We start from the raw sequence: 19,445 nt of genomic DNA, 5'->3' as shown, positions 1-19,445 counted from the left end.
ACTGACTTTTAAGTGTCGAATTCTATGTTTCGTTGCAGTTTCCAAGTGAAATTAACACTGGAGGCGCTACAGCATCTGTGCGTTTCAAACGTTTGATTAACAGTCATTTTTCGCACTAAAACAGTGCTGTGTTATGAACTCGAAACACTTTCACTATCACGTATCACTTGAAAACCATACATTTTAATACTTGTATAACAAACTCACCTACATTTACGCACTTATTTCAATGTGATTAGCTTCCGCAGTAGCTCACCTGATAGAGTGTTGAGTTTTAGACTCTGAAGACCGTGGTTTGCGACAAGTCCAGCAGCAAACTGACATGTGAGATGAGAGTGTCATGGAAGCAACACGAGATGAAGTGGTTGCTTCAGAAAATGTGCTTTTCATTTCTCATTTTGTTTTCGGACAAATTTCGGACTAATGGTTAGGTTTAGGTGTTGGTTTAGGGTAAGGATATCTGTTTTGTTCACCTCTCATTTGATTGTAGATCACTATTGGTTAGATTTAAGTTTAAATTTTAGGTAAGGGAGGTTTGTTTTACTCATTAAAACCTCCATCTAATATTCACCTTAGAAACCTCGTCTGATAATGACACCATTAAACTCGCTTTTGATGCCCCCCGATGGACATTTCACTTGGAAAATGCAACCAAACATGTAATAAGGTACGAAATTTCATTTTGCAAAAATGTTGACATGTTCGTGTAATGAGACCTGTATACACTAAAATAAAAAAATACAAAAAAATAAATATGAAAGTATTTTTAAACAATATTGACTGGAAATGCACAAAAATATCTGATTTTTCTATTCACTGAACTATAAGTAGATTTTGGGACATAAGGAAGAGCTAATACTCAGTGGGTCAGGATTTGGCTGGTTTCCAGAACTAAGTGCCACTGGGTGAAGATGGCAGCATGCTGGTTGCATACTTCCAAACTTCTGAGTGCAATGAGAAATTTAGAAGAAAAGAAAAAGTGAGGCAACGGGAGAGATGCTGCTGTCCGCCGCGAGCACCGTCCGCCGCAGCCATTGGCTGCAGTTAAATTGAAATATTTCGCAGCATGTGTCAGAAGCATGCAGAACGGTAATTATGACAGATCTGATTAAGCGGGTGAGTCAGGGGCCGGGCAAGGCGGCTCTGGGCTGCAGGTGCGACCTTGTGCATTCCTGCGTGTGTAAATAAAATTAATTACAAGCATGGGGGCGCGCGGCGTGTGACATCGCTACGTGCAGGGAGTCCCGCGGGGGGAACCCTAATGGAATATTTTCCCAGAGTCTAATAATACAGTTGGTATTGACTTGAGGTAATTAGAGGGATCATTAAAGCAGCTTTTCCCGGCGTATTTGCCTGCCTGATCAGATTAGCGAAAATGGGCCTCAGAACAAGCCCTGTGTGGTCTGACAGAGGAGAGTAAGAGAGAACGGCCCACCTCTAACAGTACCTTACTCACAGAGGAGAAAGAGAGAGAAACCCTGACCTCCATCCTGCTGAAAAGACCAGCATGACTTTCTTTCTTCCGTGGAACACAAGAGAAGATTTTAGGCAGCACGTTAGCACTTCTGTCCATTCAATGAAAGTGAATGGTGACTGAGACTGTCATTCTGCTTAAAATCTCATTCTGAGTCCCATGAAAGAAAAACAGTCATTCGACAGAGAAATCATGGTCACCACCCCCGCTGTAAAGACCCTCTTAGACCAGCATGAATGGTTTAGGCTGGTTTGGTGCTGGTCTAGCTGGTCGATCATTTAGTCACGCTCATGTTGCTCCAAATAAGTTTAACTTTCTTTCTTCCATGGAACATAAGAGGAGATTTTAGGCAACATGTTAGTCTCAGTCACCATTCACTTTCATTACATCTTTCCATACAATGAAGGTGAATGGTGACTGAGACTGTCATTTTACTTAAAATCTCCTTTTGTGTTCCGTGAAAGAAAAAATCATACAACAGCGAAATCCATGACACCACCCCGCTGTAAAGACCCTCTTAGACCAGCATGGTCTAGACTGGTTAATGCCGGTTTGGTGATGGTCTAGCTAGTTGACCAGCTCAGTTATGCTGTTTACCAGGAAAAAGCCAGGAAAATGTTAGCATAGTTTTTCTGGTGAAGCCTGTTCATACAATGACTAACATCATCTTTTTTTGTTTTACATAAGAAAGCAAGCCATACGGTGGGATAACATCAGCGTGAGTAAATGATGACTGAATTATAAAAAAAATTGTGTGCAAGGTGTGGGGGAGGGATGGGGCAGTGAACTGTCCCTTTAAGAACCTGGTGGTGAGCAGCAATGCTAGTCTTCTCAAAAGGAAACAGAAACAGAACAGCAATTGTGGATGCGGATTTGTGTGTCCATTAAACAACAAAGAAAAGGCTTTGTTTGGAAGAGAGCACTGCCTTTTGTGCGATAAATCATTTGCAAAAATAATTTCCTAGACATCTGGGTCTCCGGTTCAGGAATATTGTGTCTTTAATAATACAGGGGAAGTGCAGCTGTTTCCCAGGCAACCTAATAACCAGGCAGCCAGATAAATAAATAAATCAATTAATAAACAGTCATGGCCCTATTTCCTCTCTCAGAGGCACGCTGCTCCCATCTGCCAAGCACGCGGCTCTGGGAGGCGGACAAATTTATAACCATAAACAAACAACTCTCGAAAATGAAGCACAATAAAGAAAAATAGATATTCTCCGTAAAATGATCGGGCCACTAGAACAGAAAGGGCGGGTAGTATCTTCCCTATAGAAACATAATTTAATTTGCATCCAGCGATGGGCTTCTAGTTTCTTAATGAAAGTAAATGCAGATGCACAGCAGACGATACGTCTAGACCTTCCCTAGAAATAGATGCCAGATAAATGCGATTTAGACGTGGCGGGGGAACGCAAGGCCACACCTGCTCCTCAAACGCGTTGATGCTGTAAGCCCCGCCCACAGGACGAACTCTGCTGATCAAAGGTATTTGGTTTAAAGACCCCATGAAACCTCTTGACGAGCGCAGTTTGTGTTGACATATTTCCTAGTGAAACTAGAAGTTGGGGTGGGACATAATTGAGGATGGGTTTATCCCAGTTTTTAATTTTTTTTTTATCTGTTTCATCTGGTATACAAAAGTTATTTTTCTATTAAAGTCATGGTTTATGGTTTGGATAAGGGGTTAAACTTAGGAAAAACCATCATAACATTGTTCGTTTATTTTTTATGTATGGGGAAAAGTCATATGTTTTTGTACGAGCCAACAATTTTTTATGATTCTGAAGATTTTTAGATCTTGTACTAATTATTACGAATTGTTATGTGACCGGGTTAAATATATATAACCTTAAAGCTAGCGGACATGGACAAAAAGCCAAAAAAAAATAAAAATAAATAAAAATAATACTAATAATAATAATAATTAATATTTCACTAAATTTTTGCTCCAAATGCACTTTTTTCTTTTTTTTTCTTTTTACAAATATTTATTAAATGTTATGTTTCTTATGCTAACAGGGCTGTTGATAAAATTAGGAATTTATAGGAGTAAGTACCACTTCTGTTAATCTGCAGAAAACCGTTATTTAAAAAAAAAATTGTCTCAAAATAATAATAAGAATAATCTATAATATTTATTAATAATAATTATTATTATTAAAAATAATAGTAAATAATAATTAATAATAATTTCAATGATAAAATATTAATTTTGGCCAAATGGACAATATATTGGTCGATCACTAATTGAAATGTTACATCTTTTTAATGTAACATACACTTCAACTTACTAATTTTACTCATTCTATCTCTCTTTCTTTCCGACACACTGTTACCCCCTAGAGAGTAGCGAGCCAGGCACTTAGTGACAGATGGCACACCCTCCTCTACCACCCATTCATACACACACTCACACACACACCGGTCTATCGCCTGCCCCCCTGTACTGCAGCAGATCACTGACATTCTGTCTCATTAGAGCCCTGCTAATTACCACAGCCTCTTCCAGGAGCGAGAGAGAGAGAGACATAGAGAGAGAGAGAGAGAGAGCGCAATTGAGAGAGAGAAGGGTCAGTCCCAGGGAATGGCTCGGGGTTCTAAGGTGCTTGTCATTTGACAGCAGGAGCCGTGATTGTATTCACCATCAGAGGGTGTCAACTCAACTCCCATAACCCCTTTTTCCTCTCTCTCTCTTCTCTTAGCCCAACAGAGCTCAACGAATGCCAGAATAGCGCTGTCATGTCTTTATCAAGGGTGTTTGCTAAGGCAGTACAGTTAATATTGTTCATAGTTAAGGGTTAGGGATGTGAACAAACCCCTAAACCTAAGTATTCAAGGGATAGTCCCACATTCACTCATGTTGATACGGGTTTGGAACAACATTATGGTAAAAAATCATAACCCTATTTATGCTCTTAATACACATTCAACAAGAAGGTGGGCTCTTTTGACTTAAGAAATCAACCACCTAGCAACAACCCACAGCAACCGTATAACAACGCCACAGCAACCACCCTAACATTGTAGCGGTGCATCCAATTGCTCAAGTCTCAGGCCACATCCACACTCATATGTTTTCGTTTGAAACCGCATTCATTTCACTACATTAACGGCTCTCATCCACACTAGAACACTGAAAAACTGGGCGTTCCAAAACACTCTCTATTACAGCATGTTCAAATGACGAGGTTAGGAAACTAAAGACTGAGTTTTCAAACGAGAATGGATTACTGTTGATGTGATGGCCTTAAAATATAATCCATCATACATCATTTCAGTTTGCGTTCACCCCTGAAATGTTGTGATTTCGAGAACGCCGCACCAAACAGCCATATGAGCAGAAGAGTGAACAGTTTATATGTTTATTTCTCAGTTTACAAGCTGCAAAAACGAGTGTTTCAGCGGTGCAGGAGGGAAAATTTATTGAAATGCTACTCGGAATATGAAAGTGCCACCAAACAGATAAAGCCTGGCACTCACTTCCTGTATGGACGTGTGCCCAGAGAGGGGGACGACATGGCTCGGATCCAGTACCCATCCCCCAATAAACAGCACAAACACACACACACACACACACACTCATTTACACAGCAGCCATATGTACAGACACATGAGTAAGCAGGTACACACACTCGTACACACACAATCGTTCACTTTAACCTCTTTGAGATGTTTTTTAAAGCCCATGAGATGATCACAGTACCTCCCCCTCTGCACCTCCCATCTCCTCACTGTTTCCTCTTTCCATCGCTCTCAAATAGGGCACGGCCAAGCTGATTCTATAGCTCCATGGTTGCGGAAGCCAAATCCACGGCCAGTGCCAGATCTCTGGAGTGCTGCAGCTAACGGCGCTGCAATCTCACTTCGCCACGGCCGAGGATTCCAGCGCTGATAGCAAAGGCCACTGTGCCAATTAATGCGACACACCATACATTTTGTCATCAGCACAGTCCGTGCGACTGTCCGGGTGCTGCTTGCTTCTTTATGTATTTTAGCAGTCTCATACTACTGAGAATGACAGGGAAATGTAGTTTGGGTGTGCAAGCTTGTTGCCTCATAAACGTTGCTAAACGAATAGTATTTTCAAGCAAGCTTGATTGCTTTTCTGCATCAACAGCTCACAAAATGCAAACTACTGTATATTGCATGGTCAACATTGGCAATTAAAACATAATTATGGGCAATATAATTTAGAGATAGTTCACCCAAAAATGAAAATTCTCTTATAATCTGAGGCGCTTACAATGAAAGTGAAGGGGGCTGATCAGTAAACATAAAAATACTCACTGTTTAAAAAGTTTAGCCACAAGAAGTGAACAATAGCCTATGTGTTAACATGATTTTGGTATGATAAAATCACTTACTAACCGTTGCTCTGTAAAGATATGTCAAATTTTACAATTTTGTTGCCATGACGACATAACGTTGTAAACCCTAAAACCCTAAAGCAACTTTAAAAATGTTAATTTAAACAACAATACAGCTTGAATAATACACAAGTTTTAACAGAAGAATTAATGTAAGTACTTTTATATATAAATTCACGTTTCTGCCTTTAAACCCTCCAAAAACTGGCCCCATTCACTTCCACTGCAAGTGCCTCACTGTGACTTTGATTTTTACTTTTTGTGGTGAACAACTATATGCCACAAATGATGCCGATTTAGCTTAACTTACAGTATACTGAACCCCAAACATTCCTTTAAGCCGGGTGCACACCGTATGATTTTTATGTTCCTTCATGACTGTTGCTTGCCAGACTACGATATGCTCGCCATCTTAGGAGCAGTTTGACATTGGCAAAACTTCGTTGGAGTCTAAGATTTATTACAAAGGCAATCATTCGGTCGTTGGTGAAAATGTCACACCAAGCGATCAAAGATTGACGGTTTTGCCCAACGGAATTTTTTTTTTTACGATCCTGAAATTTGTCTCGGATGCCGAAATTGTGGCCAAAAACGTACAGTGTGAACGTGGCTTTAGCATTCAACATGACTGATTAATTAGTACACCCACTCAGAAAGTCAGGGCTCTAAAAAAATTACGACATTCATGCGTGCTCATTTCGTAAATATGAGCATTCCGATATAACTAGAAGACAGCAACATAAGTTGTCATCACCGGCATCCGCACCAGGCGCTCAGCGCTCACCGGACATTCAGCTCGTGCCCCCCGTGGGCCCTTGCAAAAGTGGGCTGGGAAAAGGAAGGGGGCGGGGGGGTACCAGCTGCCCGGGGAGTGCACATTACGAGATGGAGCGGGAGATAAGTGCTCTCCCAGGCCCTTTTTTCAGCTGCGTAATTAGCACAGTTCTTATCGGCTGCTCAATTCACATTCACACCAGCCATGAATGGAGCACACAAGCTCAGGCAGGGCTTTTCTCTCAAATGATAATTTTAAAGAGAATCTTTCTTGAATAAATGCCCTGGTTTGTCTGTTCTCTCCTCCACCCTTCGCGGCTTTGAACTGTCATCGACAAAAACAGTGGTTTGTGCATCAAACTGTAATTTGGTAAAACAAAAGTATCTGGCACCGTAATCAGCGCAATCAGCAAAAACCGGCTGATATTTTCAGATAATTTAGGGCTTTTATTCGCCCTCCCCCCACACCCCCCCATCAGATGTAATTCTGAAAATCTTTAAGTGAGCACGCAGATATGCAAAACCTTTAATAATGGGGCTCGCCTTGCGTTTCTTTAATTAATTTTAATAGACCGAAACAGACTGTAATGTCTCTCACAGAGGCCTGTATTCAGCAGACGCTTGTTCGCTATGTGAGATGACAGTGTGGTCTTTGCTGAGCTGAAGTATATAAACACATTTGCTTTATGTTGCAACACTGTCTGCTGTTCACAAACCCACAATAAAGCAGAATAAGTCATTATGGTGCTGCCTGACGCTGAGTCAAAGGCTTAACAAAGCTCTCCTTCTCCACTTTTATCTTTCTATCTGAGCATTCTTTCTCATTTAGACTGTACACAGAAATGGTTGACAATGTTTTGTCAACCAGACGAACGACTTAAGCATAAGACACCAGACAATGAAAGTCGCATTCTGCACACCTAAGACTGTTTGTGTGTAAGGTTTGCATGAAACATCTATTTGTACGATTGTGTACCTGTCAAATAGGGCTGCAAAATGATGACAAAACTCCTTAATGTCCATTATTTCCCTTGATATTGCGATACATTTCAATAAATAGAATTTACAGTACATTGAAATACTTATTTTGAGTGGGGCGTATGCAAGCCATATTCTTTAAGTAGGCTCTACATTCAAAACAAACTGAGAACTGTTTTCCTGAATTACTTTACTGCTGTTTTATAGTGAATAAAAACAGCACGTCAATGTCACACTGGCCCTGATAGCAGCATGAAAAACAAAACTATTATTCAAATTTTGAATAAATGATTGGCAGAAAGCAAGCAACAGACATATCTGTTATTAGTTCCAATGCTCAATTGCTTAAAAGCACATTGTAAATAGACCTTTTTAAAGCAGTGTGGAAGACTTGATGACACATTTCACGATTAGTTAATTGTAGCAGCTGCAATTGAAATCTGGATGATTCATTCTTGTCGAGTGTTGTGCGATTGTATACCTGGCTCTTTGATGCAGCGACCTTGGCAAACATGGCCTGGGACACTTTGGCTCTCTTCATCTCCTGCTGGATTTCATCATAGATGGACGAGTTGATGTTTAACACACAGTTCTCAGACTTCCCGTTCCACTCAGAGGACAGAGGGCTGGGCTTCACCTGAGCAGAGTAGACAAGACACAACTAATTAAAACAATTAAGTAGACAGATAGGAATTAAAAGGAATAGTTCACAGCAAAATGAAAATTCCGTCATTATAAATGCAAGTCAGAAATGGCTATCAATGCAACCAATCATCGCTCTCTGATAAGGTTAGTCCTATGAGAGTAAAAGTTTGGTTTGACTCGTTCCGTGTAATGTGTGTCCAAAGACAAGATCCACACAATCAATTTGTCATTAAATAATGTCTCTTTTAAAACCCTTTCTGTTCTTTACAGTCAATTGTTGCTTAAAAACAACAAAAATTGAAACATTTAATTGTAATCACACATCGCACAGATGTGGTAAAGACTTCACTCTCTTGTGCACCTTCACTCTCATTAATATGCGCTCAACCAGAACACTTCAGGAAGACACTTGCTGAACTGCTGTTATTCTTAAAGAGACAGTACCGATTCAGCACTTGTATATAAATATCTATGTAAATTCTTGTAAACAATAAGCATGTAACAATATAAATGTTAAATGATAGAATACATGGAATTTGTACATTTCTTATAAAACTCAAATGTGACCAAAATTATGAAAAACTAATGACATTTTTTGCAAATATTTGATAAAATTTGTAAAAATTGTGATTTTCCTAATGTACCAAGTTAGAAGATCACTTCTACATTATAATTAACAGCATTAGCTGAGAGATCATTTCTTTCATCTGTACGCAAAATGGACATTATTACTGAAATACACCCAAATGAACTGGAATCAAATCAGAATTGAATTGAGAGCATGTGAATCAGAATCAAAACAAATCAGGAAATCTATATCTACACCTAGCTCTACGAATAGAACAATAGATGCATTTATATCAATATTTAAATGCATAAATTAAACAGAATTAATATAAATACAGTATACTGTATAAATGATATATAAATATATGATTTAATATAAATTAAATATAGATAGATATACATATAATTAGATATACATTTTTTAGAGCACCTGTCATACAAGTAGTAGGTTAAAAAAGTGTTTTACAAATAAATATAATGCAATTTATTGTTCATTTGGTCTTTCATATTTTTTCTAATAGTATATAATATATGTAAATACATTTCTAATAAAGGTTCTCCCACTTGATGCATGTATTTTTGGCACAAAATAATGGACAAAACAACAAGTCACTATTCCATAAATGGTGTACCATGCCATGATATACTGTATGTAAACTCACAGGTGAGATGCCCACTGGAATTCTTGGATTCCAGTCCTCTGGTCTCACATTGTTACACTCTTCTCTTCTGGGCTGTTAACACAGAGAGAAAGAGAGAGAGAGAGAGAGAGAGAGAGAGATGTTTGAGACGATGGACTAAAATATCATTTAAAATCAAAATGACTTCATTAAATATTCAGAATACTCTCACAACATATAATCAGATTTATATCACATCAAAACTTATCCTAAAGCAATCACAAACGATTTCTGCAGCAAAACAACCTGCAAAGATGGTTATAACTTTTATTTTATATTAAGGGTCTCCAAACAGCCAATACAGAACCAGTGAAGATGCTGTCAACCAGAGCAGTCATTTACATGTGAAGCATGAGTGTCTAGGTTGAGTTTTTTTGTGACCATATCTAATTATAAAGGGATGAGCATGTGCAAACTTGCACTCGCTGTCTGATGATCTATTAACGTATGTGGGAAACATCTGTTTTTATGGGAGTCATAAAAGCTTTGCAGCACCGCAAGAAGTGCCACCCTGCTGATTTACATCAGAAAATCCTGCAAACATCTCACTCATATCTGTCAGAGTCAAGCTGGCATGCATCAAAATACCTCGCTCTACCTGGTTTATCGCTCATTTTTAACTCAAACAAGACTGATGGACGAAATATGAGCCATCATCTGAGCTGACCACAGTATGTTCGATAAAAGACCTTATTTCATTTAAACATGCATACAAATACTTTGGCTCTGTTCCAACCTAGTGAGCTGCCTATGAAGGTAGTACTTTGAGACATCATAAGAGCGCTCCTGATTCAAAGGCTGTTCCACAAGATTGGCAGGATGAATACTGTAGGCTACTTTCTAAGGCCACGTCCACACTAATCCGTTTTAGTTTGAAAACGTTGTTTTCAGTTTCCTAATGTCATCATTTTCAGAAGTATGCAGCACTAGAGAGCATTTCCAAAAGTTTTCAATGGAGGAAAACGCTGTCTCTGTGTGGATGAGAGCCGTAAACTTAGCATAATCAATGCATTCACAGACCAAAACTTATTAGTATGGACGTGGCCTAAGAGTCTTAGTTTTGGGCAGTGGCGTAGCCAAGGGTAGGCCGGGGTGGGCCTGGGCCCACCCAAATTAGACCCAGGCCCACCCAGAATATTAGGTTAAAAACAAATTTGGTTAAAAAAAAGAATTGGGTGAAAACTTGGCCTATAAATTTTTGTTGAGGCCCACCCAAAAGTAATTTCCTGGCTACGCCCTTGGTTTTGAGCAATCTTTTTGGTCAATACAAAACATTAAATAATCGACTAAAATAGTTCAATCTCTTCTATTTCTTTCCCTGTCTAAACCTCAGGATTATGTCTGCCGGATCCGTCTCCGGTCCTGCCTGATGTCTGACTCCCATTGTGTCGCTGAGTGATGATAACCAACTGCAGCATGTGCCAGCCAGATTTCACTTCAGTCTACTAAGACGGACTTCACAGAGGATAAATTGATGCAAACTCAAAGACATGGGATTCTTCATGAGTCACTGTCTGAAGCATGGGCTCAGGATAGAGTTCACCAAAATTACCTGCCATAAGATTCCAGCTGGACTGCGATGCTCCTTACTAACTGACACCTATATCAACTTGGTCAAAGGAGGGACAACACTCTCTTAAACTACACAGAAAATGAATTAAACACTAGCAAAAGCCTTCATCAGCCAAAATCAAAGGACAATGCATCTACGTGTTAATTCGGGATGACTTCAAGGACTTTACCACTAAAACGTATTGTTCATACAAAATTATTTTGTTTAACCATTGACCCACAACACTTAGTTAACTAATTTTAACTACTAATAGTTCTAAATATAAATAACTAATATTGGCATTATATTCATTCATTTTCTGTTATAGCATAATTTCACGTACAGCTGCATGTTGTGAAAAGCACTATACAAATAAATTTGACTTGACTCTTCAAATGACTACTTAACCTAATATTTGTTTGTGCTGTGTGTTTAGCTTAGCAGAATGCTAACGGCAAACTATATTGGATTATTATATATTATATTATCCTTTAAAATGGACTATTGTAACTAATATTTATGTGTACTTTGAACTTTTTTGCTTATTAGAGTATCACACAGTTAGCTTAGCAACATGCTAATGCCAAACTCTTCTGAAATCAATTGATAGTCAAATGCTCTTTGTATACTTGTAAGTCGCAAGTTGCTGCCTTTGTAGAGCATTACAAATTCATTTCAGTTACTGTAGAATGCTATCTTAGAAGGCAGCAAGTAAGCTCAATAGGTTTTGTATCAGACCCATTTTATATATGTGTCTGGCTGTGCATCGCTATGCCGTTTGATTAAAAATGTCACCAATTTGTACAAGTATCATCTGATAATGGAGATTTTTGCAGAGAGCTGTGCAAGACTGATGGATTAGATGCAGTTGCTGAATAATCAGGTTACAGAAGCATCTGATAATATGAACTGAACAGGAAAGGAGCATCTGTTTTATGCAGTTTTGTGCAGTGAACACTGATGACATTTCAGTCTTTACACACTCTCTGTGTGTGCGTATGTGTGTGAGGGTGGTTTTATCCAGTTTAAAAGAACCCCCTCAGTCCATTACACAAAGTAAGGCTTTGTGTTCAGTCCACTAAGACACACTCAAGTGCGTTTGAAGCAGGTCTCAGTGGAAACAGTTCTGCACACCTTTCCGGCCCTGCTTGGGAGATTTTAGAGCCGGAAATATGGCAGGGTGTGAAATAAACACTTACTGAGCTCTATCGCACTTTAAACTATTTCTATAAAGTAAGGTATCAACGATACCAAAATTTGAGTGAAATTTCATGATTCCAATACCAAGGCAAAAACTAAAATTGCATTGGACGCACTCCAAAAAGTTAAATATTAGTGTAAACATTATAATGCATGCATGGGATGATCTACAGTTAGCCTATCATTGCAAAATAAATCCAAACAGTGTGGTCAGGACCGTGATGTGAAGCGGAAGAGTCTTGAATCACCCTGAAGGGGTTTATTTTGCGATAACGACCAGCTGATAACTGTAGATTATCACACTTACTACATGACTACTTAAACAAATAAATAATTAAATGGACATGAAACATTGATTTGAGTTGGAAAAAGGTTATTTCGAGAGAAGAAAGAGACAGCAGAATCTCCGGAAACAGCTGAATCCCACCTTCAGTTTGCATCAGAGATCTGTTGTTGTTTATTTTGTGAAAATGACTGTCTGACTGCTCATTATCCGGCTTATTACAAGACTACTTGCTTAATAAACAAATGGACATGAAATATTGATCTTAAAGTTTAAATTATTTTATTAGCTTCATTGTAGAGATTACAGAGAAAGATGACTCACGAAACCCGAATGACCGGTCAAATATCAACTAATCTAACCCTAACCTAACCTAACCCTAACCTCACCAAACCCCAACTTTTTTTCCAGATGTGCGGTCATTATTCCATTATTCAGAAATATAAGACTGCTCGATAGTGCAATAAACCAATCGGAATTTAGTATTCCAGAGAGCCGTGTAATAAATATTATTGATCTTAGTACATAATGTAATGTACATATTGATGTAAATATTAACAAATTAAATTATAACTATGCCATGTAGCCTTCAAGTATTACTTAATTAACTAAACACTGCTTTAAGTTTTTCAAGTAATTATTCAAGACGCGTACACAGTAAGTAATAAAATGAAGCACAATGAAACATATTAGAATGATTAAACTATTAGTTGCTTAATTCTGTGTAGTATCAATTTACAGTGCAAGTCTCATGCACAAATCCTGCCTGTTTACATTCATTTAGGAAAACCCCAACTGTATTTCAATTTTGACTTATTGCGAATGATTAGTTGGTTCATGTAATCTCAAATAAAATAAAAAAATGTTTGTAATCTTTTATTAAAATGTAATAGCTTGCTCTGAAACAACTTTCCTTTTTGGATGACATCCCAAATCCCTCTTACTTTTGAACTCCTTCCTTCCAACAATCCGACTCCATTCTGGAATATAACATGCACATTTAATCCAATCAATTCCTGTTGTACAAATGCAATTCTCGCCCTACAATTTTTTTCTCGGCCACTTGGAAATATGTCCGATTATTGAATTAAAATGGGTTTGCGAACTGCTTAGGAACCTATGCCTGACCTTTTGCTCGACAAATCTCATAACTGAACCTCAGTGTTGCTCAAGTATGATTTTGAGTGTGTTACCTGGACAGGGCGACTGGGAGGGGTGCTAATGAGGGGCGCGGGCCCCATTGCAGAGGCCGCGGTCAAGCTACGCTCCCTCTCGTCCTGGTAGATGCGATCTCGCTCCACCTCCGGAAGCTGCAGGAAGTTCTGCATCGCTCGTAGGTTGACAAGGAGAGACTGAGACGCTGTCTTGGGGTCTTCCTCTTTTCTGAGAATCTCAGACAGAAGACCCTGGGTGAAACAGACAAAAAGAGAGGAATTTGGAATTTAAAGGGCTAGTTCACCCAAAAAGCTAAAATTCTAGTTTAGGTGCTTTGCTATGTTTTATAAACCTTTAGGGTGTGATTAAAACTTTGTGATCTGTCAAAGGAGAGCCACCAAACCCGCATTAACATTCTGACTCCAAAGTCACCACCCGTCATGTGGGGAAGAATGTTCAATAAACATTTAAGAGCACTCTGAAAAAATGCATATTGCAAATACTTCACGGTGCAACTAACAATGAAAAGATGCCAATTTGAACAAATGCAAGATTGTTTCTGATTACGATAGATTCCAATCGCTCTAACACAACTTCAAAGCTACGCCATGCCAAACAGAAGTTTTATGCAGAACATCCCGAGACATTATCTTTCCGTTTTCTCCACCGACATTCACTCTCGTATGCTGCAGTGACAATCCGTGACCATGCCAGGTTCCACCCCCCATTCTGGCAGGATGCCAGGTACAGCTCTATTTGTCTCACCTGATAATGGCAGACAGCTGTCATGATGCTTGTTTTCAGCTTGAATTGTACTAATAAAACTAGATTTTTAGAAACTGGACAACTTTCCCAGTAATATGCTTAGGTGTTCTGAGTGGCTTCTTGTAGTGATGGAGCAATATATCGGCCAGGCCAATTAATTATACGATATTTAGACATTTGGAGACCCTTGGACATTAACTTGGTCATTCCACATAGTGTCAGTTCCAAACTCTCAGATGACATTCATTTTCTTAATCAGCAAGTGTGTGTTGTTTTCCAGTAAAAATATCGAATCATCATTAAAACTAAATAAACTAGATAGGTAAAGTTTGTCAAGACAAACTTTGATATAGGCTTAACAAAGTTAATTGGTTAGACATTACAGTAAGACAAACATCCAGCTAGCTAGCAAGCTAGACAGTGAGACAAACTGTATCATAGATAGTCAGATAAACCATCAGATAAATAGATAGACTGAGAGAGAGAAAGAAACTTAAAGCAGCTTCACAGCCATTTGTGGGTTTGTCTATGTGGCAAGGAGGAGGGCGGGGCTGGGCTGTGATGACGCACGCCCAGCCCCTAACCAGGCTAATCAAGCCGACGAGAGGGATAAAGGCCGATGGAGGTGGAGGTTCAGGAGAGAGAGAGCTATGGGCAGCTGCCCTTTATGTGTATATGTTTGTGTCTTTTTGTTAATCATTAAATCATTATTTATATTGTCAAGCCGGTTCTGCTGTAGTAGAGTTCTCGGCACTACCATTCACCCCAAAGGAGCAGCCGCGTCCATCCGCCGGGAGACGGAGGAGCCCGGCCGCCTGAAAGCAGAGGAACGACCGCCGACCACGAAGGGAGGAGGGGCTCCTTACTGACCACCTGCAGCGGTCGGGCCGCTGCCAGGAGGGAGGAGACCCCTACCGGTCGCTAAAACGTGGTGGGGTCAAAGAAGACCGCCGTCCGTGAGTGGGGAGGGGTTCACTGCCGACCGCCTGGAGTTGGAGAACAACTTCCAGGGGTGGAGGAGGCCCCTACCATCCACCAAAACATGGCAGGGCGTTCCATCTGCCAGGGGCCGGAGGACTGCCTCCGATCCACCTGGGGAGGAGCGGCTGTCATCCACTAGAGGGTGGAGGCGTGTCCGAGGGTCAGAGAACCGGTGAGTACGTTTTTTTCCTCTCTCTCCTCTCTCTCTCCAGCTGTCGCTCCGTGTTGGCCTTTCCCTCTCTTTTTCTTTTTTTTGTTGCTTTTCCCTCCCCTTGTTTCCCTCCCAGGTCAGAGAAGGTGGGAAAGGGCACGCACCCCCGGAAAGGAAGGAGGGGGGGGATGTACGTCATGTCGGGGGCTCCCAGGCCTGAAGGAAAGGAGGGAGGAGGGAGGAATGTGGCAAGGAGGAGGGCGGGGCCGGGCCGTGATGACGCATGCTCGGCCCCTAATCAGGCTAATCAAGCCGACGTGAGGGATAAAGGCCACCGGAGGCAGAGGTTCAGGAGAGAGAGAGCTACGGGCAGCTGCCCTGTATGTGTTTATGTTTGTGTCTTTTTGTTTAATTGTTTAAAAAAACCTAAACCAATTTTGTAGATAACAGTATGTTGACTTTGTAAAGCCAGCATAATTAAGTTGAGAGGTAAAACTTCATATCAAGACTTGTTTACAGAAAACACATCTTGAATAAAGTTAACATTTCTCACTCCATTGGAAAATAGTTTTTTTTTTTTTTCAAAATGTTGATAATAGTTTAAATAGTTTAACAAAATGTTGGTAAATTATTGTTAAAGGGGATTTGCAAATATTTTAAAAGTGGATTTTGTTAAATTCAGCAATTTTGTGAACATCTCATTTACTATCACTACACTGTATTTAACATATACAGCATATGTACGGTAAATATATCAGCATTATATCGGCCAACATAATCTCTAGATATCAACATCAAGCCAATAAAAACATGTATTGTCAACCACTAGTTGCTAGGTGGTTGCTAGGGTGTTGTGGGGGTGTGTGGCCTCCTTTTAATGCAAGTTTTGCCTGTTTTATCCCCGTAAGTCTGATCGCTTAGAAAAGTAATAGTATAGGGACCACTAATAAAACAGAGCCTCATTCCAGCTAGCAGAGTACGACTGTCCACACTCTGGACAACAGACTGCGTGCATTGATGCAAAACAGGTCAAAACGATGGGTGTGTGAACCAAAAGATGCGATTCAGTAATCGCTCACCCTTGCCAGAATGCTGACAGTTTGTAAAGTTCTTGATTGAGTGACAAGCCGTATTATCTGTGAGAAAGCGATTTGTGAGGAACTGACTTGCTCTTGTCCTGATAACCCCTAATTTCCTGAACAATCCTTCCCTTTGTGTTTATCTCAAAACAACAGTAGATAAAGCATCTAACTGTGAGCAGTCTGTAGCTGCTTTATTAGCAAGGCATGTTGAACTTTTATGATGTACAGTGCATGTAGTGGCAAGCATTACACAAACATGTCACAGCTTACATATGGGGCTGAGGCGAAGCTGGGCATATGACTCAGCATTTATAATCATCAACAAAATAATTTGACAGCCATCTACAAAAAACAACATGTGTCTGTCTGCCTAACTAGGGTAAAATAGACAACATTTGTTAAAAAACAGTCACTTGATGATGTCAATCATTGTAAAACTCCTACCACTGCTAAATTTCTATTACCTGTATACAGGGTTGGGAGGGTTACTTTTGAAATGTATTCCACGACAGATTACAGATTACATGCTGTAAAATGTCATTTGTAACGTATTTCATTAGATTACTCAAGGTCAGTAACGTATTCTAAATATTTTGGATTACTTCTTCAGCACTGGTTGATTTTTTCACTCGTTTTGACTATAAAAACTCTGTTAAAAATACATTCTCTGAAAAACTGAAATATCTTATGCAGTGTTGTTTCTAAAACAAGATAAATCAAATTGATCTCGTTTTAAGGATTTTTAGATATTTTTACAGGAAAACAATACAAAAATTATTATCAAGAATACGATTTTTGCCCTAATATCAAAGGTCTTACTAGAAAAAAAGAAATTATAATCCAACGTGAATTTTCTTGATAAAAAAATATGATCATGCCTGGTAACGTGCATGTAAAATGGCTTGAAATAGCATTTTATCTTAGCGTAAAGCTGACAATTTACACAAGGTTTATTTCTATTTCTTCTGCTCCAAACTTACTTCAAACTTACTTCTCTGTCTGCTCGTATGAATGTAACACATCATAAGAAAGTGTTTCACCGCTGTTCAAATGCACTTTGGATTGCATCATTTATATGTATAAATGTTTTCCATCTGAAAGAACTAAATATTAAATGAAACAAATGACAATAAAATGCAAAGTAATCTCTTCAGTAATCAAAATACTTTTTGAATGTAACTGTATTCTAATTACCAATGATTTAAATTGTAACTGTAGTGGAATACAGTTACTTATATTTTGTATTTTAAATACGTAATCCCGTTACATGTATTCTGTTACTCCCCAACCCTGCCAGTATATCATCATTTAGCAGATGCTTTGATCCAAAGTGACATGACTTGAATCAAACTGGAGTTCATGAATCAACCTTTGAGAGGTTCAAACCTGCAACCATTTTTTACCACTACACCACATTTGGCCAATATGGTTTTTTTAATGGCTGATGCCGATATCTTAAAATCAGGGTGACCAGTGGCTTATATAATACAGATATATACTGTATGATACAATTTTATGATAACAAATAAGATGCACACAAAATTGCTTAATTTAGGAGTCACTGAGCGCGTTTACATGCACGTTATTACACCGATTAAGCTTAAAAAGCAGACAATGCGCGTGGTCATGTAAACGCAATAAACGGCGTTCCTTTACCGGTGTAAGGTCATAAACAGTGTAAGAATAAACTGATCGACAGCGGTAGATTTTTGCTCATTACGTCGATTTCACCTTAACTGCCGTTCTCAGTGGCTTATCCAATGTGCGCACGTGTTGAGTGCATGCCTCTTCATGATGTGATGTCAAAAGCAGAGAATAACGTAAACAGGGTTTTCTTTGTCAGATTTTTTAAATAAGCTGATTTTTGGGAGTAATCAGTGTATTGGTGTGCATGCAAACATGCTCACCTTAAGTTTGGTCTATATTGTTGGAACCGCACCTACCAATTTACTTACAAGCTCCAACATGTTATGCAGTAATGAATTGCATCATGAGTTTGAATGACATTTCCGATGACAGCTCATGACATTTTCCGATCCCACTCCCCATCACACTGATCAATAAAAGTGTCAAAACCACCAAAACTAAAAGAAACGCAGTTCGCTCTATACTATCTCAAAAGTATCTTTCATTTTGGCCATACCTGCGTCCTGTTGAAGGCGACCCGGGCAAATACTGCCTGCGAGATGCCCGCCCTCTTCAGCTCGTCCCTCACCCACTGGTAGATCTCAGAGGAGACCTCGGAGTTGGTGGACACCTGCGCGTCAAGCGGTTTGTTGAGCGCACGGTTGACAGGCGGGTGGTTTAGGTACTGCTGACTCAGCGACTGTTGAGCAAGGAGGCGGTTAACGGCATACTGCTGGTTAAGGATCTGAGCCATGACGATCTGCTGGTTCACCAGTTGAGGGCTGATAGGCGTGGACACCAGGCCGGGATGGAGACCGGGGAGCTGGGCCCTTCCAGGGGCCTGACTGCTGTGGGACAGGGGAACCGGGGACGGGGGCTGCTCCGCGGTGCTGCCCGGAATGGGCTGCTGGCTGAAGCTGAGGTGGTTGGTTCCGGGTGGAGAAAGATCGGAGAGGCCGTCCATCTCGGCTAAACGAAAGGATGGAAGAAGATGCAAATGCAGAACCTTAGTCAAGAGAACAGAATGATATTTACTATTTATTTACAAAGCAATCTACAAGATGAGCTGTTTTAACACCTGATGTTGTTACACTATACTAGTGGTTAACTAATAAGGATCTTTTAATGAATGGCCAATGCCGATAACTTGAAAGCAGGATAT

At 39.7% G+C, this 19,445-nt stretch overlaps 1 protein-coding gene across 5 annotated transcripts in view; it reads right to left on the bottom strand.

Annotated features, from left to right (window-relative positions):
- The window catches only part of LOC127453096 (DNA-binding protein SATB1-like), a 78,049-nt gene that overhangs the window by 19,131 nt on the left and 39,473 nt on the right, over positions 1-19,445 (bottom strand). For all 5 annotated transcript variants that reach the window (XM_051719178.1, XM_051719182.1, XM_051719183.1 and 2 more), the window contains 4 exons: positions 18,801-19,252; positions 13,717-13,929; positions 9,471-9,542; positions 8,078-8,233 (listed from right to left, as the gene is read on the bottom strand). In XM_051719178.1, coding sequence (XP_051575138.1) covers positions 8,078-8,233; positions 9,471-9,542; positions 13,717-13,929; positions 18,801-19,252 — 893 coding nt within the window. The remainder of the gene's footprint in view (positions 1-8,077; positions 8,234-9,470; positions 9,543-13,716; positions 13,930-18,800; positions 19,253-19,445) is intronic.

The sequence above is a fragment of the Myxocyprinus asiaticus genome, chromosome 15 (assembly GCF_019703515.2).
Source record: "Myxocyprinus asiaticus isolate MX2 ecotype Aquarium Trade chromosome 15, UBuf_Myxa_2, whole genome shotgun sequence".
In the NCBI taxonomy this organism is placed as follows: domain Eukaryota; kingdom Metazoa; phylum Chordata; class Actinopteri; order Cypriniformes; family Catostomidae; genus Myxocyprinus; species Myxocyprinus asiaticus.
Note: the sequence above shows the minus strand (reverse complement) of the source record. Positions and strands in the feature narration are given on the sequence as shown.